General features: G+C 35.5%; 1 protein-coding gene and 1 long non-coding RNA gene across 6 annotated transcripts; both read right to left on the bottom strand.

Annotated features, from left to right (window-relative positions):
- Nucleotides 1-1,502: 1,502 nt before the first annotated feature.
- Nucleotides 1,503-25,050, bottom strand: LOC108138194 (myelin transcription factor 1-like protein). 5 transcript variants are annotated; one of them, XM_017260307.2, is made up of 6 exons: nucleotides 24,985-25,050; nucleotides 23,288-23,472; nucleotides 9,067-9,234; nucleotides 6,876-7,051; nucleotides 6,462-6,743; nucleotides 1,503-2,613 (listed from the first exon to the last, which is right to left on the bottom strand). In XM_017260307.2, exons 2-6 carry the CDS (start codon nucleotides 23,349-23,351, stop codon nucleotides 2,035-2,037), a joined length of 1,269 nt encoding a protein of 422 aa, XP_017115796.1. In that variant the 5' UTR covers nucleotides 23,352-23,472; nucleotides 24,985-25,050; the 3' UTR covers nucleotides 1,503-2,034. The 5 variants fall into 5 exon arrangements, with proteins under 5 accessions (XP_017115796.1, XP_017115795.1, XP_017115801.1 ...); XM_017260310.2 differs by lacking the exons at nucleotides 1,503-2,613; nucleotides 24,985-25,050 and adding exons at nucleotides 5,156-5,840; nucleotides 5,909-5,956 and having other exon boundaries at nucleotides 23,288-23,509; XM_017260306.2 differs by lacking the exon at nucleotides 24,985-25,050 and having other exon boundaries at nucleotides 23,288-23,513.
- Nucleotides 22,770-23,290, bottom strand: LOC108138195. Its single transcript, XR_001774092.2, has 2 exons — nucleotides 23,175-23,290; nucleotides 22,770-23,113 (listed from the first exon to the last, which is right to left on the bottom strand). It is a non-coding gene; the product is annotated as an uncharacterized LOC108138195 (long non-coding RNA).
- Nucleotides 25,051-25,937: the final 887 nt, after the last annotated feature.

A 25,937-nucleotide genomic window follows, 5' to 3' on the forward strand; every position in this document is an offset into this window, starting at 1 on the left:
CACCTGTGATGCAGTAAAAATGACATTTTTAAAAACAAAACTTATCCAAACAAATGATCTCTTAATTCCCTTGCAGGAGGTTTTATAATTTTGGTCAGAAGTTTGAAACTCAGTGAAGTTGACTTCGACATTTTACTAAGATTAAAAGTCTGTGTGCTTTGATTAAAAATAAAACGAAGTCTGCGCGACCTAGTTGAAAGCAAATTAATCTGCTTTTACAGAATAGATACAAATTATGGTCTTAAGATATACATTTTAATGGAAAGTTGTTAAGCTAACAATAAAAGATCCAAGCACCTTAGGGATCTTTTTAAAATACCCAACTGTTAATGACCGCCAGCTTCTTTTAAGTGTTAAATCACAATGAATTCGAATACATTACCATTTGTAAACGGCTCAAATTTGTTAAACGAACGAGCGATACAGTTATATAAAGCTCAATTTATACAGACATTTCCACATGTATATGCCTCGCATTGTTTCGCTTTTGTAAATACAAATTGAAAAGTTGCAATCATTGCACCGGTCAAAACAAATACACATAGGTTGGCCATATTGTCGGGGATGGGAGAATAAACCATTCAACAGACAGGTGGTGGAGGAACTCTTGAAAAGGTTTGAATGGCCGTCCAATCCAGACCAGAGGAATCACGGATTAAGAGCACAGGAGCCATAATTACTGATATGCTTTTTACTCACACCCCAATGAGCTCAAAACCGTTTACATCCTTTATTCGCAGAACGGTTCTGACGATGATAATGGCAGCTCTGCTTGTAAAATTCAAATATATCGGCCCCTTTTGCATACAATGGGCTCGCAACCCAAACAACAGTGACGTCAATCAGTAATGATATTTAAGAGTTAACACTCCAATAAAATTAACAGCTTACAATAACATACATTTGCTAAAATATTTTATGTAATTATAGATTTAATGTTGTATTTAGTGCACAAAGATTCGCAAGTTCCCACTGTAGGAAAGCAATGAACTGTTCAAACGCCAATAATAGTACTTAATTGTTTTCTGCAAGCAAGCGAAATATTTAAACGAAAATATATGCAGATGGCAAGTTCACTTTTCGTTATTAAACGCACTATGCACTTTAAATAAAAGAGCACAAGAACCCGATCTCATTTAATCTTCTTATCAATTATTTGTTATTAAGTTCTTTTTCACTAATATATATAGAACTTAGTTAAAAGCAAAAAAAGCTATCCGAAAAGTCAATAAGCAATTATAGCCCGTGGATTTGTTTAACAAAAGAAGAGCAGGCAATTAAGTCAACCATAAGTTGACCACAATTAATTACCTCAATGCATAGTATGGAAGAAATAATTAACTAGTTGTTTTTTAATGCAGAGCGAACTAATGAGGCATATAATGCCTATCAAGCACTTTATGCCCATATTCAATTAAATCAGTGGAATCCCGTCGAATAGTTGCACTTCAGCCTGAAAATATACAGCACTTTTGTGAAGGCTTTAAGAGCTTTCGGTGGAATCGGTTAATTATTTAATTTATTCAGAATAAATCAAGGCACAATCAAGATGGTGGCCAAATTTAGTTGGGTTAAAACTTTATATTAAGAGACTTTCATATTCATTTTTTGTTTTTACAACATTTAATAGTAATTACCCTGTTTTATTTTATATTGTATTTTAATAAATAATAAATAACTTAGAAAATAGTTAAATTTACTTTACGTACAAGTGAAAATGTTTAACCAAAAGTTTTTATCTGAAATTTTACGTAATATATTGCATTGTTGATTATTAAAATAAATGAAACTCTTTATTGAAAGGTAACTGAATTCTATTTAATTTTTTTTTTCAATTTTTACTTTAGCAATAAATAACTTTCAGTGCAATCATGCACACCTAATACTCTTTCTTTGTCGAAATAAATACGATAAATTACGGTTGAAGAGAATGCCGATTTCTTTGGATCTCTCAGAGATATCCTCGTTCAAGTGTTACAGACTAAAGACTTAAGACTAAAGAAAATGCCTAGACTAGATGGGGTCACACAGTTCTCACTTCGATGGCTCTCCTAGGGAAAGCTTTTCGAACATGGGCATAGTTCTTATTACGGATGGGTCCACTATGATCTCAGCATCGGGATTGAGCGGGAAATCGGGATCTGCGGCAGCCAGATCATTGACAGCTATGTCGTTGGAGAGGTCCACGGGCACAAAGTTCTCCTCGATATCGATCTCGTTGTTCAAGTCGTTTTCAAGGTCCAACTCGTGATCGTGGTTTTGATCTTGATCCTGATCGAATTCAGCCCACTCATCGTTAAAAGTTTCGCTCATTATGACTGGGGTTGTGGCTTCGCCATCTTCATCATCAGAGGATTCGAGTTCTTCGCGCTCCTTCTTCTCCTTCTTCTCCAAGGATTCTTTGTCCTCGTGATCCTGCTCCGAGTGTTCCTCATGCTCCATGTCCTTCTGGACTGATGCCATCATTTCCTGCAGCTTTTCCATCGTTGTTTTTTGATGTTCCGTAAGAGTCTCCACTATATCTTCACTGATATCTGAAGCCTCGGATTCTGAGTCTGCGGGTGAGCTAGTGGCAAGTTTTGTTGTATGACTTGTTGTTGTTGGTGTTGTATACTGTGCATCGTTTTTTTGAGTTTAGTGGTGTGCATTATGTGTGCGTTTGTGCGAAATAAATTAAATAAAAGTTGTAATTAATTTTTAATCGTTGAAAAGGGCCAATCGTTTGAGTTGTGTGTTGGTTAAAGTTAAATTCAGCAGCAGCATGCAAATGTTTGCAGAAATGTTTACAAATTTTAATATTTTAGGGTGTGGTTATGGATGTTGTATATATGTAATTATTTAATAGTCAGGTGTCGTTAAAAAGCAAAGTTTTTCCATTAAGAACCATTTAGACTAATATATTTAAAATAAAGTTGTAATGCTTTGTTTTACTAATTTCCAATATACAATATAAAAAAAAATTAAATGAGTTGAATTTATATTTTTATTAACAGTGCCTTAAACTTACAATAATCTCCAGCTCTATATATGTTGCCTTTGAATCTTCAACTGAGAAAATGTCAAGTCAAACTACCATTTTTATAACATTAATAACATAAGCAGATAATATAGTATTTGAGAAAGAGAGTGAATAAATGAATGAGGAAAAGACTGATTAACAGCAGCTTACCACAGAAGCCGCTCTGCAACGAGTGTGAAAAAGGGACAACGATAGTAACAGAGCTTAGCTTTTGTCACTTAACAGATATTTCTCAAAAGCCCTCTTTCTTAAATTTTTTTCTCTCTACGTTCATTCATTATTTGTGTTCGTTTTACATTGCCTCTTCATCTTCAACTGAGAAAATGTCAAGTCAAACTACCATTTTTATAACATTAATAACATAAGCAGATAATATAGTATTTGAGAAAGAGAGTGAATAAATGAATGAGGAAAAGACTGATTAACAGCAGCTTACCACAGAAGCCGCTCTGCAACGAGTGTGAAAAAGGGACAACGATAGTAACAGAGCTTAGCTTTTGTCACTTAACAGATATTTCTCAAAAGCCCTCTTTCTTAAATTTTTTTCTCTCTACGTTCATTCATTATTTGTGTTCGTTTTACATTGCCTCTCTCATGATTCACCTTCGATTGCTGTTAATCAGCATTTCCCTCTCACTCAGTCTTGTCTTGTGACGTCATATATACAATTCTTCCCCGCCGATTTTTTGCCAATTTCGCTTTACGCTCACAAGTATTTTCTTAGAAATTCATAATATTAATATATATTTTTACACATCTGTCTAATTTTGTTCGTTGTGCTCACTTAGTATACCTTTTTCAGATGATAAATCACAACGGAAAAAATGAATCGAATGTAGTGAGATATCGCTTGCTTACTATAGTTTTTATGCAGATAAACTGACTGAGTCACATTCTGTGATTCTTAGGAATTTCGCGAGAATTCAAAATGATTCAAAAGTGGAATGAACCTCTGTCGTTTGACGGAATGGATAGATACTTAACTTTTAGGGGATTCAATTTTTGTGAATTACTGTCCATTCGAAGCAACAAATGCAACTGTCCCTAACCACAAACTAATCAATTCTGTTGCCAAGTTATAAATTTAAATTGTTTTGTTCGGTTTATTTAAATAATAGAAGGTTTTTAAAATTTAAATTTTAGTTAGGTAAGATAAACACTTATTTTTGACGCACATAAATAGAAAATAACATGCTTATATTGATTCGATAGGTTTTATAGATCTCAGAGATACATATACTTTAAGTATGATATCACATATACTTCGATTTGGAAAAAACTCTTTCGACAGCATACTTTTGCATGAGTACATATTGCATTGCTTTTATTTAATTGAACATAAAAAGTTATTTGGTCAAAGTTATGAAAAGCTCACAATTCACAACTGTGAATTTAATGCGAAAATATTAATAAAACCCTCAGTCGTTTGTGTGTTTGATAATGGCACATGCTTTTTGCAAAAGCTTCAATCGTCAAATTGTTTAACAGCCTTCCACAATTTTTCAATATTTCAATGCAGCTGGAAAAGGAGTTTTTGCCGTACCCCTATCCCACTCCCTTGCACTCCCTTCCGTGTGTATTAATATTTATATCCATGAATATTAAATTTAAATAAACGCATGAGAAGTCAAGCCTCCTTGCACCCTTCAGCCCCTCCCCCAAACACAAACCACAACTTTCAATATCCGCGCGAGATGAAAAATAAAGTTGAACACACACAAAAAATTAAAATGAAAATATAAAAACAAATCGAATGCAGTTCGCAACTTGTGCGAATAGTTTCTACTTTTTCATTTTTCTTGCTTCCGTTGCGGGGTACAAAAATGTCACCGCTGGCATTATTTAAATTTAAATTTGCGTATTTAAACGTTGACATGTCACTTACAACTTTAAAGTTGTTAATAATTGCGCTTTACGCCGCATTGCAATTTTTGTATGGTCATTTATTAATTTCCCGCTGATTTATGCGGCTCACAGAGAGCAACAAAAAATTTATCCAACCGGCACTCGTCGATTTCGCCACAATAAATTCTCATAAATACAGCCTCCTTTTGCCCCTCCGCCCACCTGCCACGCCTACCGCTGAACAGTGGCCCACCGCCCAAGACAAGGATTTATGCGAGCGGAGCGCATGACTTTTAATAAAAATTAATTTTTATTATGGCCTAAAAGTAATTAATGGACTTGCAACAAAAACGTCAAGAAAAATTGTCGCATATGATGCATGTTCCGCTAAAGAAACGGTAACGTGTGCGGCCAATTGCCGGTGAATGAAAAAAATGTGGCTGGGTAAATTCACATATTTTATAAATGGAAAAAATGGACATTGACCCGAAATTTAATGTAGACTTAAAGTATTTGTACAGTGTATTACCGGATGTTTTTGCAGCACATTATATATACGGAAAATGCAGCCAATATATTTAAATACATTCTATTTTAGGTAGTTATACAAATTTAAATGCATGTTTTTTTATGATACGAAGTGTATAGAGTTTTAACTTCCAAAAAATTAATTTACATTTTTATGATGAAAGCTAATACAAAAACAATATACAACTCGTTAGTCATTTAGAAAACCTAACAAAAAAATCTGGTAATAAATCTGTAATTGTTGAGTAAATCTCTCATAAAAGAGAAACAATAAACTTTAAAAAATTCTTCTTGTAAATGCCAAAAGTGTCGTGCATTAATTTTGTCATGATTCAACTCAATTACTCTGCTTAAATATATATTTTTCACTCTCAACACATTGTTATTTTTTACATTCACACTTACATTATATTATGTTACCTCTATTTTTTTGTGTTGTGGCCACAAACTATAATTTGTTTGCATTATTAATTTAGATGCAATGCAATGCTATCGAAAAAAGGATAAATTACTCACATTTTACATGAACGCAGAAACGACATTAAAAAGGGGAGAAAAATCCATCTAATTGTACAATTAAAAATGTTGTCGTGTTAATAAAATATTTACGATTGCGGCTCGAACAGATTATTGGCCTGACAAATTAGAAAAACTTAATTATAGAGCTTACAAAACAATAAAAAGAGCGATTAAATTAAAAATAAACAGCATTGACAGTAACCAATAAAAGCTAAACAAGCAGGAGTAAAAAAGAACTAAAAGCAACCACAACCAAACCAAGTCACCAATAAGATTTAATTCCAGTTGCATTATTTTATGTTATAATTTTTAGTAACGTAAAATAAACGCAGGCATTAACATAGTATGTACAATTTGTATTGCTTAGTTTCAATGGAAAACTTTATTTAAAAAATAATAGAAATATGTATATAGGTATTTTACAAGTTTTAAGAAAGATCTCAATATACAATCCGCTTTTTTATTGGTTAGTAGAGCGCTTGCTAAGCATTTCCAAGTAAAATGTCTTTCAAAGAAAATGTGTGTTTCTTTGTCGTAAATATGATTATACCTTGGGCTCATCAATGTCGCGAACCTCATTGTCCTCTGGCTGCTTCTCCAGCGGCTCGCGGCGATCATCCTCGTCCTCGTCGTCGAACTCGCCGACCTTGGTGGACGGGGCGGAGGTGCTCGGGGCCACCGCCGGCTGGAAATCGCCCCCGCTGGTGTGCACACCCTGGGCCACCTCCTCGCCGCTTTCCAAAGGACGCACGTTAACCAAACGAACCTTGAACACGCTGTTGCTGTCCCCGTACACCGTCTCGTTGATCTCCACCTTGTGGCCGTCGACGACCTGGAAGGGAAAAGTATTTGCCATCATTTGGGTACAAATAATAATCATATTTAATTAAAAATAATTAATAATATAGTGTATTCCACAGACAGCATGCATAAAACTTCAAGGGCATTTCAAAGACCAATTTACCTTAACAGTGGAAGTGGTGTTGCCATTCTTGGGATTCACCGGAATCAAGGGTCGCAGACCAAACGAAAAGCCACTACCAGTGTCATCGCTGGAATCGTCGGTGGGGGAAGCTCCATCCTCTCCAGAATCGCTGCCAATCACAGGCCAAATGCGGGTGCGCAGGCGTCGAAGAAGATCTATTTAAAGCAAAACACAGAAAACATTTTTAATGCAAGAATATAATTCTACAAAAAGATGAGAACAACCTTTTGTTAAGAAACTTAACTTAACTTAAAAAATGTCAAAAATTTCCTGGCATTATAAATGATTACTTTTCACTCAAAGAGTATTATACATTTTTTGGTAACCACTTAAATAAATTTCATTTAAAGACTGAATGGCAATTTGGTTGTGCATTTTATATAGTCATTGTTAACCTGTCAATTTCTCCTGCAATTTTTGTACTTGGTTTGAATTTTAAAACTGTCTATAGGAAAAGGACTAAAGAAACCTACTTTATATAAATTAAACTAAAAAAAATGGCGCTCAAGTGAGTCTGTGAGAAACGCAGCAGGTGTCCTTGGTCTAGACTGGTCCCTGAATTTTCCTTGAGTGTCTATATCTATCCTTGGGAAAGGAGAGGCATTCCGTTGGCGTCGTTGTCTCATGCTAATGTATTTTTCAGTTTGGAAATCCCTAATCCGTAAACGCACTAAAAAGCGTTTTCTGTGTCGTCGGCGCCTTTGCTATTTTCTTGTCTGCACTTTTATAATCCCCAACCCCTGGCTGCAACCCGTCCAATTTTGCTATACGTCTGCCTTGCCTTAGTTCTTTGGCCTTTTTCTAGTCGATTTTTTTTGTGTTCTCTTCAACCTTGTCATAAATTCTTGACCGCATTGTTTGCACGACTTTGTTTTGGCCTGGTTGCTGATTGCCGTTTGTCACCAATTCATTTGCTTGCTGCATTTTAATGCGTTTAAATGAGTGAAAAAGTTTACCGCATAGTTGACTTTCAAAATGTTTAAATTTTTTTAAAATTTTGGAAAAGTTTTTGAAAATGATTCAGTATATTTATAAAATGAAGTTTAATATTGTAGATTAATTCGGGACTTCCCTTTTTTTTCTATCGAAGAAACTGATCTTAGTGTAACAAAAATAATTCGCTGACAAGAAACTTTGCAGGCCACCGCAACGTCCAACTTTCTATTTGTCTCTATGCCATTTTCCACGCTTCGTTATCGTTGACCCCTACAATCCACAACCCCCAACCCAAAAATGAGACAACAAAGAATATAGAAACTTTTATGCATGAACAATGCCCTCGGCTTTGGTAAGTTTTTATCCTACCCCTCGAACATATTAGGATAAGATTTATGAAGTTTCAGCTTCATCGTCGTCATCTGCGACGTCTTACGGTCTTAGTTAAGCAGAAATTGGCAAGGAGAGGCGCAAAACTTTTCACTTTTAATGGTCAACAGACTGGTTTGACCTACTCCGCTCCACTCTCTTTGGCCCCCGATAAATATAGAAATAAATACAAGAGAATAAATAAACTTTGTCTGGCAACAAGAACTTGACATAATATTTTGATAAATTGTTTTTCATTTCACTTCCATGAAATGGGAGAATGGGAGGCAGAAATAGAGATGGAAAAGTTTAAAAGTCCCCAAAGGACAGTTAGCTAATTGGCCTGACCCGGGGGATGTGCTTTTAAGCCATGAATTCCAATATTGAAAAACTAATTCGAATACTCTATTACTCTTTATACTTATTACTATTTAAGTGAAAATATTTTTTAGCGAGTGATGCATGTTTAACTGTTTCAAGTCATACATATGTGTTTATTCCTTATGTTATCATTGAAAATTAAGAACCAGCCTTCTGTAATTATCATTTATAATGCAACATAACAACAACAACATTTAGGAAAACCAAAAAAATAGTAAATAAAGTAATTATATGCTCTGCACCTAAACCTGAATACTCCGTGTGAATACTCTACGTATATTAAGTATACGTAATATGTCAACCGTTCGATCATCGTTACGCAGAATAATAACAATCACATTAAATTCATTCGAGACATGTAATTGCGTCGCATGAAGTTTTTGAGGCCACATTTAAATAATGTTTAATTAAAATATCATTAAAAATGCTCAAGCCAATTAAGCATCACATCACGCATACGCCGCATGTCACGCACGACACTCACCATCGAAGGAGTCGAAGACGCCCAGGTTGAAGCCTGAAGGATTCGACTGGAGGAAGGGATAACCCGAGCCCGTATCAATGACGCCGCGGAAGTTATGGAAATCCGGTTCGGGCTGAGGGCGCGAGGCCACTTTAATCACCTCCGCATCGTCCTGCGGGTCGTTGCGAGCTAAAAAGAAAGAGAAAAGCTTGTTTCAGTTCAAATTAAACGCTGTTAGTCATCATTAAGAGCCAAATTGGCTGGCGAAAGTAGGATTGAATTAGCCAAATCAGCGGGAAATACCCCATTTTCCTGCCTCATTAACGCTGATTACGCAGTTTCGCTTGCATAACTCTTTATACTCTCTTTTACTCTGAGTTATACGTTATGGCAGTGCTTTTTTCGCTTGACCTTTGACTAATTTCTGACATTTTAAATTCCAATGTGAATTCAACAAAACTTTTTACATTGATTTCAGAATTAATTCTTGCTACTTCACAAACTGGACCAAGGCTTTATCTGAGAACCCCTAAATAACGAGTCCTTCGCCGTGATTCCGAGTGGGAGACGTGCAGTCAGGTTGCTGGCATAGATAAATTCTCCCCTGCTCCTTTCCCGCCGCTCAATCTTTTTCTCCCTCAATCTTTAGTCCTGGCATGTTGCACTTCATAAATCTCAGCAGCTGACACTGACAGCTACAACAGACAAAACAACGCAACACAACTATCATACAACAAGTGGCCAGAGCGCACAAATAACACAAATCAGGAAAAAGAAATGTCGGTGACCAGGGTACTACCCAGTAAAAATATGTTCCTGGACTAAAAACAATTGTTGTATTATTTAACTAAAAAAAACAAGTACATGAATGTTTACAATATGTAATTTCTTCCAAATCCCAAATAAATACGCTTTACTTATATCACAGTTTTATTCATACATGAACGTTTTCTCAATGTCATGTTCAAATTTGAAATAAAGTTAAATTGCTGTATTTCTCAATTTAAATAATGTTTTTTAAATTTTAAACTAGAGACAACGTTTTAGTTTAAATGTAAATTGGTAACTAGCGTTTTTGATTGAATTGTTGTACAACGTTTCATAATTATTATTTTTTTATCAGAATTAGTATGGTTTCACATTAGTTATTAGCAATCTACCCGAATCCTATATACCCTTTTAAATCGAACATTACCAACAAAACAAACGACGTTAAAAATAAGTCAAGCAGAGTTGACTCTCCTCAGCAGCTCCGTTCGCCTCCAGTTGGAATGAAATGTGAAATATGAAAAGCTTTATGTGCTGCGTGAAATTGCTTACGCAAAAGTCGAGCGTATGTGACCCCAAGGGGTCATGGAGGGATGCGACATGATGTCTGATTCAGGGGTGCACAAAACAAATGCACTTTTGCCGGTCCCTTTTTACGTTCGCTTTTTAAGCCGCTTTATGAGAAATATACCCGACGCCCGCAATATGTTGGGGTTTTTGTGAAAAAATGTCACCACCCCCTGCACACTCAACCCCCCTTAAGTCCCACATAGCTTCAACATAAAGTGGAGCAATTGAAGAAACAAAAACAAAGACCCAAAATATGGGCCAGAGGCGCCGGGTAAAAGGGGTAGATTGGCAGACGTGAATGTCATTTACAAGTGCAAATATTTACCTTTGGAGGTGCATATGAAAGTGGGCTACCTGCTGGCAAATATTCAGTATGGATATATTTATTGGTGTACATAAATGCACAGCTTACATATTCAAACCTATCGAATGTGAAATTACCTCAAAAAGTTTTTGTTAAAGTCCATAAGCAATGAAAAAATTAGAAATAGAATACTAAAACGAAAATATTGCAAATGGGTTTGAATTAAGTACATTAAGTACATCACCAACCTTACAAATAGTAAAACTGTAGTTTGATATAAAACAAGTAAAGAAAATATAAGAAACTTTCTTACAAGTGATGGATATTTATATTTGTTATATCTATTTGTTTAAAATACAATATACCCTAAAATACCAGCAACGGTTGTTGAAGTCTACAAGAAAACAACAAGAAAAGTATTACAACAATAATGTATACTACGACTATTCATATACGTATCTCGATTTAAGTATATCGATTTATGGCGGTCTTTTGTACAGCAGCTATATGATATAGCCAATAAATATTAAAGCTATGGCAACTTTATGCTAGTATGTTATAAAATAAAAACATTATATAGCTTTAATATTAAACAACTGTTGGACTGAAAACGGACAGAAGGACATGGCATGACAGATTGACTCAGCTGATAATTCTAAAGAATTATTTTGTTGTTTTGGTTGCTTTTAAGTTAATTTTTGTAACTTTAAAATTAACTGATGTAAAAATTCTTGATTTAACTTTTTCACCACTCTATAAAAGATAACCCAATCGCTCATTTTAACAACCCCTCTAAAAATGGTTTTTATTTTTTTGAAGCTATTAATCATGCGAAACGTGGTAAACACGGGAAATATGAAAACAACTAACATGGCAGATTCATTAATTTTCCAATAATTAAGCCCAGACAGGGGACTATGGCTTTTCTCCCGACATTCCGCATTAAACCCGCGCGCTGCCTCTGCTGAATTATGAAATTAATAAAGCAAGTTGGCAGATTTTTGGGAAACCAAAAGGGACGTCGGAATTTTCTGCAATGCGCTGCGCTTTTGTTCTAAACACAACGAACATTTTTGTTGCTAATTATGTAAGGTTAACAAGCGACTGGGCGTGGTACTCATATATTTTTTTGGGCCTTCCGCTTTTGTTGCTTTCCTGGGAGGCCAAAATAAAATCCCTGGCAATCGCTTGGCCTGCGTTTTATGGCGCTAATTGGCCAAAGGGCAGCAGTGGGAGTGCTGGCTGGCTGCGTCAATTAATTAACATAATTGTACAATTTTGCATAATTTAGTAAGCAGCAATGATGATTTTGTGCACCGGACTTCTTTGCCTTGGCTCTAGGATTTTTCGGGCTTTGTGGCTGAAGTTGGATTTTTGACAAGGTATTTTGTGGCTGGATATAGTATCCGAGAATTGCAGAGCTATTAAAAAATTTTAGTTAAAACTTTTAAATGTACATATTTGGGACTTTTCTGGCAATATAGTCAACGGTTACATGATTTTCTTTCTGCATGAGCTAGAAATGCATAATTGAAAGACACGCGCTTAGAAACACGAGAGTTCAAAAAGAAATTCGAGCATGTATAAATGCAGAGAAAAATTTGCCGTCTTCCATGGTTATAGCTTTGCTTGGCTGTGTAAAATTTCTGGAAAATATCAAATGCCATTCGCATTTGCTTTCTCGCAGCGCCCGAAATGGTAATTAAACTGCTGGTCAAATGTATTGGGATTCCATTTCAATTGGTATCCAGGGGGATGGAGCTAAGCTAGCCATCAAATTTATATTGCGGCTGTCCGGGGAAACATAGATGAGTGGCCCCAATATGGTTTTGGCCAACGTACAAAATTGCAATTCGCTTTTTGGCCATCATCGATGCATGCGTTTTCAATTACTTTGACGTTCAAATTGTTGATGAAATATGTGTAATACTCGGCTCGTTTATTGCCGAGACAAGTTTACCACTTTTTCACAATTCATTTGCCATTTTCCGGATTTCCGTTTAATATTGCAAATTTATTTCACAAAAAAATTGTTTTGCCGCTACTGTGGTAGAACTTTTCTAATTAATGGAAACAGTGGCGAATAAAATATGAAAAACTGATGTTTAAAATATATACAACTTTTCAACTTTCACTGCAGGGCATTCTCATTAGAGTTGGCCCTCTCCCCACTCCCCGCATTTCATCCTCTTGACCATCTATCAATTATTTTACCAGTTTGGCGCTCACAAATCAATTAAACTTTTCCAGCGAATTGTTGCCTCAACTTTGTTGCTCCTTTCTTGCAGTTGCATGCAATTAATGAATTTTTAATAGCCGCACTTTGGTTAATGTAAAAAGTTTTTCCCCTAATGCCTGAAGAAGAGACCGGAGGTAGGGGCTTGGGTTACTTGTTGTAATTATGATTGTAGTTGCAAAAAGTTAGTTTACTATGTAAATCTTCTGAGAATCTCCTTTTTTTTACCCCAAACTTAAAGAGCAAAAGGGAGACAAACAAGGATTAAATGGACTGACGTCAGTAAAGGCAATCGGAAATTATTGGAAGTGTTTTTGGTTTTTACTAGAACAAAAACTCGATTGAGTATTAAACAAAGATTCATATATTTTTGGTTGTTACTTTTAAATGGCAACCATTGCAAAGTTATAGAATAAACACCGAGTAACTATTTGGAGGCATCGAGAGTCACTTGCTAAAATACCGAGAAATTCACCCTAATTTTCCTGTCTTATTTCTGCTTTCACACTTTCCATGCAATAAGTGCTTTCGCTTTTAAAATCACCTATCCGGCATTAATCCATTGGCCTAATCCAGCACAGATTAGATTCCAACCTCTCTATTGGAGCGACTGCAGCTGCAACTAGAGAGAGAGACCATCAACGCCTTTGGAACGCAACAAACCTAAGTCAAAACCAAAACCAAAACCCAGAGAAAGGCATTTCAATCACATACAAACATTTGTGCTCCCTCCGGTCGGAGTGTGTGGACAGGATGTCGGGATTCCGCCTCCTGGCAAACTCGATTGTACGCAATTTGGGTTAAAATGATTTCAAATCAGTTGACAACCACTACCACTGGCCAGAGACAGTCGGAGGCCTGTCGAAGCCAAGGCAGTGGGAATGGCCCAGGAGGGCGGCCCATCGAACTGGGAGTGGGCGGGACCCGAGTGCAGACTTGTGTCACGTTCAAGAACTCTAAACAGGGGGAAAATTAGTTTGATGCCCCACACACACACACGCATTTCTACGACACTTGAGGGTCTGAAAGGAGTCGGGGGGCAAATGTCAACAGCAGTCGATCCGAAAGTGAAATCAAAGCCAGCTTTTGAGCTGGCCACCCACTTTCCCATACCTACTGCCACCCACTGCCACCCACTACCACCCACAGCCTGCCCCAATTGAGTGAAAGTGCAGACTGAAGCTAAGTTGCTGTCATTCTCCAAGTGAAATGCCATTCAATTGACCTGCGTGATTGTGTTGGGGCTTGGATCCTGATATTTTGCTACCACTTAACAAAAATATTGGTCACTAAAAGATATTTTCGAGACGTATAAGAGTAAAAACCGAAACGTTGTGTAAACTAAGTTCAGTTTAAGTATAAGTTTAAATATTAAATTTGACACAAAAGAATATGGTATTAAAGAACAAACGTCTATGCATCAATCCATTTAGTAATTAAGTATTAAATAAGAAAAATGTTTTTAAAGCCTGACCCTTTTCTGACATTTTAAAAACTTGGTTCGTAAGCCCAAGACAAAATTGGCCTAGCTTAACATTTATTTAATTTTTTGCAATCTAAAAAAATTTCAGAACTGCTTTTCTATTTTATATTTTACGGTCAAATACATATTTTTTAAAAAACGGATGGATCCAAGTTTTTTGTTCAGTGCAAATCATACGCACATGTTATCATCTCACTCCAATTTTCTCTCGGCTCGACTAAAAAAAGTTGAACAAATGATGGACGTGCCGAACCCCTTCGCAAAGTGCACATATCGCTCCGGTTTGAGCTTTGGAACAACGAAAACGAAATTAGTTTAACGTCTGAACCCCTCGCTAGCCATACTAAGTCCCCACTCCGGGCTGTCTGACTGCTTGCTATCAATTCTAATTACAAATGTCAACAATGATTTTTCGGCCATCCCCCTGATGTGGAGATGTGCGATGACGTTAGCTTTGAGGATGGGGGCCCGGCACCCAATCCCGCCGCCTGATTCGAAGGGGTTGAGTGCGACAGTGGGGGCCACTGGGTGAAACTGGGTGCCACTGGGTGCCTTGATTAATGTGACGCGTTGCAACAACAGCTGGGGCTCCACAGGGGTCTCGTTTCACGGTTGCCTCCATTCTATAGCCTACTCTTTTGTTCGAGTACACTCAGGAATTATTTTTGAAAAACTATAACTGCGGTAAAAATTTTACTAACCAAAAAAAAAAATGTTTAAATTATATCCCGGCATAGAAAAAAGAAAACTACAGTTGAAATATCTACCACCCTAATTCTATAGTTCACTTAATATACATCGATTCATCTCAAATTTACAAAATCACGTAGTGACGAAGAGTAACGATGTTTAAATAAAACAAATCAAAATAAAATCATTAAAATAATTTTTAGCTTGTGCTTTTTGTGAATTGGTTCAGTTTAGTATGAGTAATTAAAACATTTTAATAACCGAAAACAATGTAATTTTTTTTTTATTTTCTTTTAATAATTGACAGTTGGCTTTATTTTTTAAGTGCATGTTTCAGAGTGTGGCGGATGCGCAGCCTATTAGAGGATGCGGTGCAGTTCTAGTTATCTGCATGGTTATTTCCCTCTGTCTACAATTGATTGGCAGTCGCGTTGAGTGGCGACTCCATATGAGGCGGTGATAAGTTGGGGAACAGTCAGAAGAATGGGTTGTGACAGATTCAAGTTATATGGCTTTAATGGGTTTGATAGCCAATGGGGAACTGGGTGGACGGGGGATGTTAATGACTTGAGCGGAGATAACAAATGCGATTTAGTAGATAGCTCAATGCTGAATTACGAAACAAATTGGATTACATTTGGGGATGCATTTAAGGCTAGACAGCAGAAAAAGTAAAAATTACAAATGTTTTCAAAGCACATAACGGATATGTGTACTTTGTTATAAGTAAATGATATTAAATTTGATTTCACTTAGCTGTGATGAACGTATCTTAATAAATGACAACTTATGAAAAGTAAAATAAACCATAATATTTAAAGGGCATATTCATCATTCTTTTTGAGCAACTTCCTCGCCCTCTTTTAACTCACAATACAACTTCATTAACCAAACAAACAAACAACTTGGCGAAAGAATCTTTCAACAACCCCATTTCATTTGCTCCATAATAAGAACGCAGTAAAATCAAGATTTGCATGACAAACCAATTTTTACGTGCTCACAGATGGCAACAAGGAAGTGGGGAAAGAACCGCAAGCCAAAACAAAACGAAATAAATATAAAATCAAATTTAATTCAATTAATTTTGGGTCGCTAGGTCAGGCTGTAATGCCCACTCCTCCAATTTCTGGCCCACCTCCGACTTATCCTACAAGTCAAGTCAGGTGCTGCGTTCATTTTTCATTTCTCTCTCCACTTAATTTGCATTTTGGCAAAACAAAAACAAAACGCGAGTTGAGCCTAAACCAAACAGAAAAAAACATCTTGGATGTAACTGTGAGGAGTGCACGGAAAAATATATTGAAAATATTTATTCATAATTTATTATTAAAACAAAATCGTTAAAAAACTTTGATTTATTTTAAATAAAGTATTTTTTAATTTAACTAACACCAATTATGTAAATTTGATTTAATTATATTTAAAAGACAAAAATGTTCTGCAAAATTAAAACTTTTAGATTATCACTTATTTATTAACTAAAATCAGAAAATTTTTTAATTTTACTGAATTTTTTCCATAATAGAAAAATAATTGATATTTTTAATGTCCTTTTTTTAAGAATATAAATTTTTTAAGTACAAAAGTAATGTTATTTGTTGGTACTAGGTTATTTAGCTGATAGAGCCTTAATTATTTCCCAAATACTCTAAAGATCTGACTGAATGTATTATAGCTTATGATTCATAAGTTAAAATTATTAGATTTTTTCTCTGTGAAATCTATCTTTCTCGCTTCCTCCCTCGGGCACTCTCTCCCGTTTGGCAAATGTGACAATCGTGACACGTACTCAATGTTCTGGAAGATTGAACGTTACGTTTGTCGCGTTTAAAATGAGTTTTTTCATCTGAATTTGATTTTGATTGTTTGGTCCCGGACACGAAGCCCTCCGCCCCATTCCGCCCCTTCTCCACACCCTTGGAATTGGATGTTGTCATATCGTCGCCACATGCAACAAATTATTCTGCAAGGCAGCAAAAATGAAATTGCCAAAAAGTAAAATTGTTTAATTTTAGGCTTTCCCCGCCATTGTCTGCCTCAGCCTTCATTATTTCTGTTGGATCAAGAATCATTTTTGCAGGCGTGTACGTGCAGAAAATTTGTAAAGAATGAAAAAGCGTTCAGGTTTGATTTTTGGGCTTGATTTGTAAATGGTTTTGCCTCCTCCATGGTGAAATGAGAAGAGGAGTGTGGCAGGTGCTGCAATTGTTAATGATTTGTGTGTCTGAGTCTGGCCCAAATGAATATGAGACTCGTTCTGAAGGCTTTCACTTTAAATTCGGCATCGAATATCAATCGATGGAGCAAAACACTGGGCTACAAAATAATCGTTGCGGACTGCTATGTTAGAAAATAACATATTAGGGATATTTTTCACTAAGAAAAATTCAGATTTTCGCAGTTCTTTGAGGTGAAATTTAAATTTGAATTATTTCAAAATGATATAAAACAAATTTACAACAACAAATATATATTAGATTAAATAAATGTTCAATATACTAATACATCTATTCCTTTTGAGCATTCATAAAATTCAAATAATTCCATCGAATTGGTCAAAAACTTCTGAGCTATTCAATAAATATTTTAGTAATGTCAGCAAATATTCCTAAAATTTGTCAGTAATCTGAGTTGGCTAGTGCCATGTATTCTGGGATGAAGGTCTTTCAATTAAGTCTTGATATGCTCAAATAATTCCCAAATCCTCTCTACGCCCACCGCAATTTGGCAGCCTTCCAAATGATTCCTCGGTTTCTTGGGCTTTGCCGTTTATGCAAAATTTTCATAAATGCCAAAGCCAGCGTAGCTTGTGGGTGGGGCCCTGAACATGATTTACGATTACTAAACTACTTAATGTTAATCAATTGTGCAACAGACTCATGACGATGATGGGCACAATTTGTTGGGCAGATAATTGCAGCAGACACTTTGTGCAATCATTGCAAATGTTGCATGGTGACAATGTCGCATGCAAATGCAAATCAATTCAAAGAGCGAGCGGAAGCTAAATTTTGGATAAGAAGGAACAGGGGAAATGGCAGTTGGATTTCGCATATTTTTGGTTGGCTGCAAAAACCGCAAATTGCTATTAACGAAAATCTAATCATAACCGGAAATTAATTTGACAGGATTCTCATTAAATTTACGCCAAACCAGAAGGACATATGGCAGCAGCTGCTGACGGGTCCGGGATTCCGATCCCATTCCAATTCTCAATCCACAGCGTTCAGGTTCAGCCCCATTCAATCCTAGTTCACCATCCGCAAATCCCCTTTTGGTAAATCGTTTAAAGCTGCATTGCGTTGACATTGCAACTGCCAGCTGAGTATTTGAGTAATGTACGGGATTTCATTATAATATACAATTATTCCTGTGAGTTTTAATGTTCACACGGTTGCTCAAGTTGTGATTTGGTAGTAATTTTGGTTCAATAGATAAATATTTAGCATTTGAATAAATATGATCTTTTCCGTTTTTTAAATTTATAAAATGTATTAATATTTGTTGTTTTGAAACTAGTTTATTTACTAAATTTGTTTTCAACATTTCCATCTCTCAAAAAAACATTTTTTTTTAATTTTTTAAGGGTAGGCTTCTGTTCAAAAAGCTTTGATATGAAAAATGTCAACAATATTACTTAAAGAAATGGATTAATAAGAAATGTTTATGAAACTGGGTAAATTATATATGTTAAAATACTAATGAAATATGAAATGGACGTACGTACAGATTGACTCTGACCGACTAGCGATGCCAATAAAAAATATATATATATATGGACTGCGTTGAAAACTTTTGAATGACCCTTTGGCACCTTATAAAATCCAGTTCAGGAAATCAAACATTTAAGAAGAAATTTTCTTGCCTTCTATTTAGTTACTGAGCCACTATTTCGCATAACCGTATCGGTACGATTGTTCCCTGTTAATTCCCCCAGTTTGTGCTGACTATGAGCTACTGCCTCTGCCGTCGACTGCCTTCTGTAATTTATTTCTGATTTTGGGTAGGCGCCATGCGTGGCTGAGCATTAGAGGCGCTTGCACATTTTGCCAGCACATAAATTAACATAAAGAGGCAGCAAGCTGAGAGGTGAGAGGTTAAAGAGGGCGTGGCAGAGTGGGCTGGGAGACGTCAGAGGGTGGGGTAACCCACCAGGGAGGCCTTGCAGCGATTACGTGACATTGAACCAGAGCCAAAGTGGCTGATTCTGATGGTTTAGCTGCTGTTGCAGTAGTTCTCAATCACAGACGACGAGAGTTTGAGTCACCGTCTAATTGGACAGGGGCGGCGACGAGAGGGGGGGACTTAATCCCTTCGTGACATCTGACAATTGCAATTTAGTCGGAGAGCCAATGAGAGTCCAGAGTCTAGAAATTCCGCCGGCCTATTGTTTCACGAGGTATTGTTAGCATTTCATTGTTGATTAGGCAAATACTATACAAAAAACTGCTTAGTTAGGCTTTTAGTTTATTTTTACAGCTGCTGATGACTCATAACTCGTTAAGTGAGATCTCATTATAAGCATCTCGATTGTCCACACCAGATGCGGCGAGAATTGCTCATGTATATTAATTTGTTTATAATACATTTACAGTATTTAACATTCAAAATTTCTCATAATATTGCAATGATAAATTATCGGTTTTAAGACTTTATTATATTATGCCTGTGTCAAATACTGTATTATAAATTCCTGTCAACATATATTGCATATATGTAACAAAAAAGGTTACATTTATTTAAGGTTTCTTATTAAAAAACAAAATATGTTGTTCGGTTTTAAAATAAGGTCTTAAAATTGCCTTTAAAATTTCCTTTTTTTTTTGTTTTGGTTCAACAGGAGCATTGGCTTTAACTTTTTTCTCATCTGGCGCAGTTACACTATTGCCCAGAAATACACGCATTCTAACATTCAATTCTCATTTACTTTTTCCCCCTCTTTTAAATCGCAGTCACGTTACAACGACAATGTTTTTGTGTAGATTTGTGTAGATTCCATTGAAAGTGATTAATCATTTCGCTGCAAGCCTAACAGTTGTTGTTATAAAAAAAAGAAAAAACCCTCTGAAACACTAGTTACCCTGCCGTGTAAAATGTTATTATCTTTTGAAAGGAATATTGTATTATTAAAAGTGATTTTTAAGTTTAACTGCTAAAAAACATTACATTTCAAACAAAATATATTGTATAGCCCAATTATAATACTAAAATAAACCATTTAACTTTATTTTATTTAATAAAAAAAATTTTTTCATTTGACAAACAAATATTTAAAAACATGCAAGTGAATAATAGCAAATTTTTCAAGAGAAATCCAAAAATAGGACAAATTGCCTAGTTGTGCATTTCATTTCCTCTGAATGAATAACTAGACATATTTGTAGTTGTAGAAATAGGCAAAAGGGCAAGGCCGAGAAAATAGCTCTGTAAAATAATCAACCAATTAAAATTTGCAGCTCAAATTCCAAAAAAACAATTTCATTTAATTTGAATGAGCTTCTGCTGCCCGACAGTCTTTTTGTTTCAATTCCATTTTCAATTCGATTGTACCAAGTTTAATTTGTTTTGTTTCTTTTCCTTTACTCACCGCAAAAGTCCAAAAATCCAAAGAAACAAATCAGAGTCAAGTTAAGTCAGTTTAAATTAAAATACCAAACTTTACGCATTTTATTAATTTAACAGAAGTGTTTTGTATTCAAACGATTTGTTCGTTTAATTGACTTTGGTTTGAAGGCTTAAATTTAATAAGCCTTGTCTGACGTGGGCATTAAATAAGCAAATAATAGAGTTGGCTTAAATCTGTGGTGAAGACTAAAAATTCATTTAATTTGCAGTTTTAATTACATTATTTGCACAAAATATAACAAGGAAACAATAAGAAGAAATTGTTTTTGTTTACAAAAATTTAAAATAATTAAGTAAGGTACTTTAATTAAGCCTCAACTAATTGTCGCTTCTCTGTTTTGTCAACAATTTTCTATAATCAGCTTAGCTCCAATAAATGAACTCTAAAAATTTTCACTTCGCCATAATTGCCACTGATTTAGGCCAGACATAAAATGCTAATTATCTAGCTATTCATCATACAAATTAACCAAAATATTTTTAAAGGTCCGAAAATTAGCTTAAATTTGCATAAACAAATATCTCTCTAATTTAACGAATCGCGCTGCCATTCAGCAACAATAACAAACAATGGGAAAATATAATAAATTGTGAATAATTTTCATAATTGTTTTGAGTTTTATTGCTGCACGCATAGTTCCACATACGCACAGCAATAAAATAACAAAAAGGGATTTATGCGAACATGAAAATGTAATTTGTTCTGGCCAGAGAAAGACATTCCCTGGAAAAAGGCCTTAAACGCGAGTTATGGTCATAATTAACCCAATTCTTTTGGCCATGGGACACTGAAATGATCCGTTCCCATATAAGCAAAATTAAGAAAAATAAGAAAAGAAAACAAGCAATGCAAAATGCTGAAGAATTTCACTTGCAATCAGGCCAAGAAATTAAATGGGTAAAAAGACAGAACTTGAGTGCATATTATTCACATGTGAGTTCGTTCAACTGTTTTGAAATATTGGTGAAAGCTGCAAATTGCCAATAAAGGGAAACACAATGTCACTAGATATGTAAACAAAACAAGTGTACATACCAACTCTATTTTAGAATCTATAAATAAAATATATATAATATGTGCAATCCAGTTTTCCAGTCATTCCAATTTAATCTGACTGGAGCGAATGGAGATAAGTTTGTATAATGCAACTTGGTGCAGAATTAATTACAGTAGAAAGTAATTGGTAAAAATTTTATTTAGGTATACAAATTAAAAAAAATACATTTCTGTATTTATATTCTTGTGTTTCTTCCGACCGAATAATGGTATTTAAAGTTTATTTTTAATTGATAAATAACAAATACCCTCTCTACAAAAAATTGGCAAGCCTATCGTCATGTTTTTCACTCTATTTACCAAATTTTGTTATATAATTTTAAGGACTCATTGCTAAGATAAATCAGAAGCAAAGAATTGCCCAAAAGTGGGAATCTACGAGTGTTGCATAAAATTTTCATATTCCTTGCAAATGATTTGAACTGCAGAGAATTTGACAACTTCAAGTGGCTGTGGCAGCTGCCAACCCACTGCCACGCCCACTCCCACTAGCCGCCCATCATCTGCAATTCACTGGCAGCTTCTTCAGCAATTTATATATTCAAGTGGCAGCCAAAGGCAGCGAACAGCAAACGCTGATGATGACAATAAGGACGCAGCTCCCAGAATCTCAATCTCTGATGCTGCGCCGCGCATCCGAGAGCCTCAGATATTTTGCCATTTGTAGTCACTTGTGTATCTGTAAGATGCATTTGGCTGATTGTCAAGTGTCTCGCTTTGTTATCAGGACGCTGCCATCATTATCCGGCAAAGAGAATCGACTTTAAACTTCAAGCTGCCCAAGGGTCGATTTAAATCTTTTTTATTTTAATATGTTATGAATACCTTAAATTGTTGAAAAGAATACAAACGAATCGAAAACAAATATTTATATTAATTATTGTTATCAAAGAATCTTGTCTTCTCCGCAGTTTCACGGAAATTATATTTCAGATTTTACCAGAAAGTATGAGATCACCAAGAAATATAAAGTGTACAGAAGAGTGCGTTCTCGGAATTCCCATTTCTTATCAATTTTTATTGTTTTTAATGTCAGAAAGGTTGTCTGCGTTTCTATTAAACAAGTAAATCACTGTGGACAGCCGATTGTGTGTCAAAGGAAGTATGTTCTATCATTTTAAACAACGATCAAAGCATAAGTTTAATACAGTTCTACTAGATCACAAAGGAATAAAAAGTGTAAGGATGAGTACATTCTGGGAATTCCCATTTCTTATCAATTTTCTTTGTTAATAATGTCTGAAAGGTTGTCGCCGCAACACAGAAAGCCGATTGTGTGCCAAAGGAAAAGTTTTCATCAGTTGTTGTCATTCAGTTGTAAACTGTTTATATCTACATTAATTGATGAAATTTATCATCAGACCTTTTAGTCTTATTTAAATGCAACCGTTACCTGTTTTCTGACTCGTTGTGACATTGTTTTTCCTTGAATGTTTTTAGTTGCTAATTTATGAAGTGAACTAAAACTTGATTTTAACAACAGGTTAGTTAAGGGCTATAACTCACCTGGCAACGTAAAGACTCCGCTGAGGGCCAACACGGTCACCAATACACCAAGCAAAAGCTTCATTTTTATTTTTAATTTTTTTCACGCACTTAAAGTTTATAGAATTTTCTCGATACTTTTGTTTATTAAGGGTTCAAAGTTTTTAAAACGTTGATGTACACCGACAACCAGATTCGAATCTGTTCTGTGTGGAAAGACAAACAATCGTGAAATGCGCTTAAATGATTTGAGGAAGCGGCAAATAAACGGCAAGCGAGTGAGTGAGCAGCCGAGTGAGTGAATACTGACCGCTCTCTCACTCTCACTCAATTAGTCGCTGGGCTTATAAATATTCTAAATGGGCAGCCAAGTGTTGTGGGAAGAACGTTTTACTGTGCCGGCCGACTGAGTGCAATATTCGGGGACACCACTGTATTGGTTCCAGCGTATGAGTAATGTTCAGTACGCCTTTTGAAAGGTTTGTCGTGCAATCCCAGAGGTCTTGTTTCGGCCACAACTTACTAACCCCACGTAAATGATTTTAATTTTATTTTAAATAAAAAATACAAAAACAGAATAAATTTAATTTTGTAAAACAGGAAGTTGACAACATAGGAATTTTTATTTTACGTAACGAAAATACTTTGCCTTGTAATTTACAAAAGTAAGAGTATTTAACTGACATTGTGCTAACCGTAGCCTACCTTAAATTTTGTGGTGTGTTTTGAATTTACTTAATCAGTTTTTGTCTATGCTTCGTTAACTGCACGCGGGCTTCTCTATTCCACTATTTATTTTTATTTAAGTCTCTGGCCGTGTCCCTGTCACAGTTGTTGAATGTTTTTCTATTCTACGTTTTATTTGCCATTCGTATTTTAATTCCACTTCGATTGCATTGACTGGAATTATGTCAATTTGACGACTGCTTAATCAATTGTTGAATGAGCTTGGCTTAGAGTTCAAGGTTGTCGATTGTCTTAAAGAAAACTCATTTGCTTATTTCCCAATAGGGAATTCTAAAGAATTAAATAACAATAGTTCATATTCATGTAAGAAAACGGAGCTAAAGATTAAACGGAATGGCAATTCTCTATAATTAACTGCTTATGATGAAGTGCTTCTTGTTTTTTTTCCTAGATAATTTAGTCACGCCTTGATTGAGCCGAGTTCAATCACGACTTAGCCTACGGTAAGGCCAAATCTCGGTGTTTACATCGTTACGGGATGTTCAATTACAAATGATCTCTTTTGACATTAATTACATAAAAGGCGAAATAGTAAGTATATGAAGCTCGTAGTAAGGTAATCGACGGAAAAAACGATATACATCTAAATAAGCACTTCAAGTTTGAATACATTTTTTGTAACGTTCGAAAAGAATTTCCTCTAAAATATATTTTTCAAGGTTGCGAAAATTGGCAACTACATTTTTTTAATAGCACTTTTAATGATGGCATTAAATTGGATAGCATTTTTTTTTTTGCTGGGCGGCGCAGCATAAAAGTTAACGCAAGTAAATATTTCGCAAGCAATTGGGTGAAAAAATCGGGGGAGCAAATTATTGCGCAGACAGCCTAAACAAGCTTCAAATTGTTTGTTTGTAAACATTTTTGTCGGCATCGAAGCGGAAATCGCTTACGCACACAATTTCATTCACATTCACACACCGACACCCGTGAATTTGCATAAATTTTATTGTTGTTAACCGGTGTCATACAGTTATTTCTGTAGGTCGCTTAAAATGCTCGATCGGAACAGAACGCGCGATCGTCGCCGTGCGTTGGCTTTAATGAAATATTTCGGACTAAACGGTTGGGAACGAATTTGGCTTCATTTATACCAGAGCACGTCGCTGGGACAAAGATGAGAATTGGGCAGAGAGACTGAGAAACGGGTAGACAGTGGATAGCTGGATACTCAAAATGTTTAATATATTCCAAATGTGGACGTTTATTTAAGACCAACTTAGGGATATCCAACTTTTTAAATTAAAATTAGAATATTTGAAAACAACATTCAACAATAGTTAATTAAATAAAATTGTTGATTGTTAATAAGACAATATCTAAGAGTGGTAATATAAATATTATCTTATTACAGTATTTTATTTAACTACAAACAACTACGTTGGAGAAGGTGACGGTTTCGTAGATTGAGAAAGAGCATATATGTATATGTAGATAGCGACTAGGAACGCGCGCCAGAAGACGTTCTTGGATTGACAATGTAGTTCGCCTGGCCCCTTTACCTGAATCTCCGCCTTGAAAACCGAGTTCCTTTATACCTAGTTCTCGCCCAGATTGAAATCGCGATCGCTGCAGCTACAGCTGTTGAAGTCTTATGTCTTTTGTAGTCTACGCATCGTTTTCTTCAACTTGTAATTCTTGTCGTCGCCCCGTGAACCGGATTTACGTTTAACTGCACTTTCGTTGGTTTTATTCGGACTGCTATTTTTGTATAGCTATATACAGGTTTGATTGCATTATGCCTTTAAGTGGCAGAAGAGCATTTAAAATTAATTGCCATTTTCGGTTAATTGTTGACACAACATTCTTGCGGTCGAGCTGCGAACCAATGAATTCCCCAAAAACAAGATTTGGTTGTCAAGGCTTTGAAATACTGAGAGAGTGTGTCTTGTCTAAGTCGCAAATCTTAGCATCTGATTTCGCT

Source organism: Drosophila elegans, unplaced genomic scaffold, assembly GCF_018152505.1.
Source record: "Drosophila elegans isolate 14027-0461.03 unplaced genomic scaffold, ASM1815250v1 contig_814, whole genome shotgun sequence".
Taxonomy (NCBI): Eukaryota; Metazoa; Arthropoda; class Insecta; order Diptera; family Drosophilidae; genus Drosophila; species Drosophila elegans.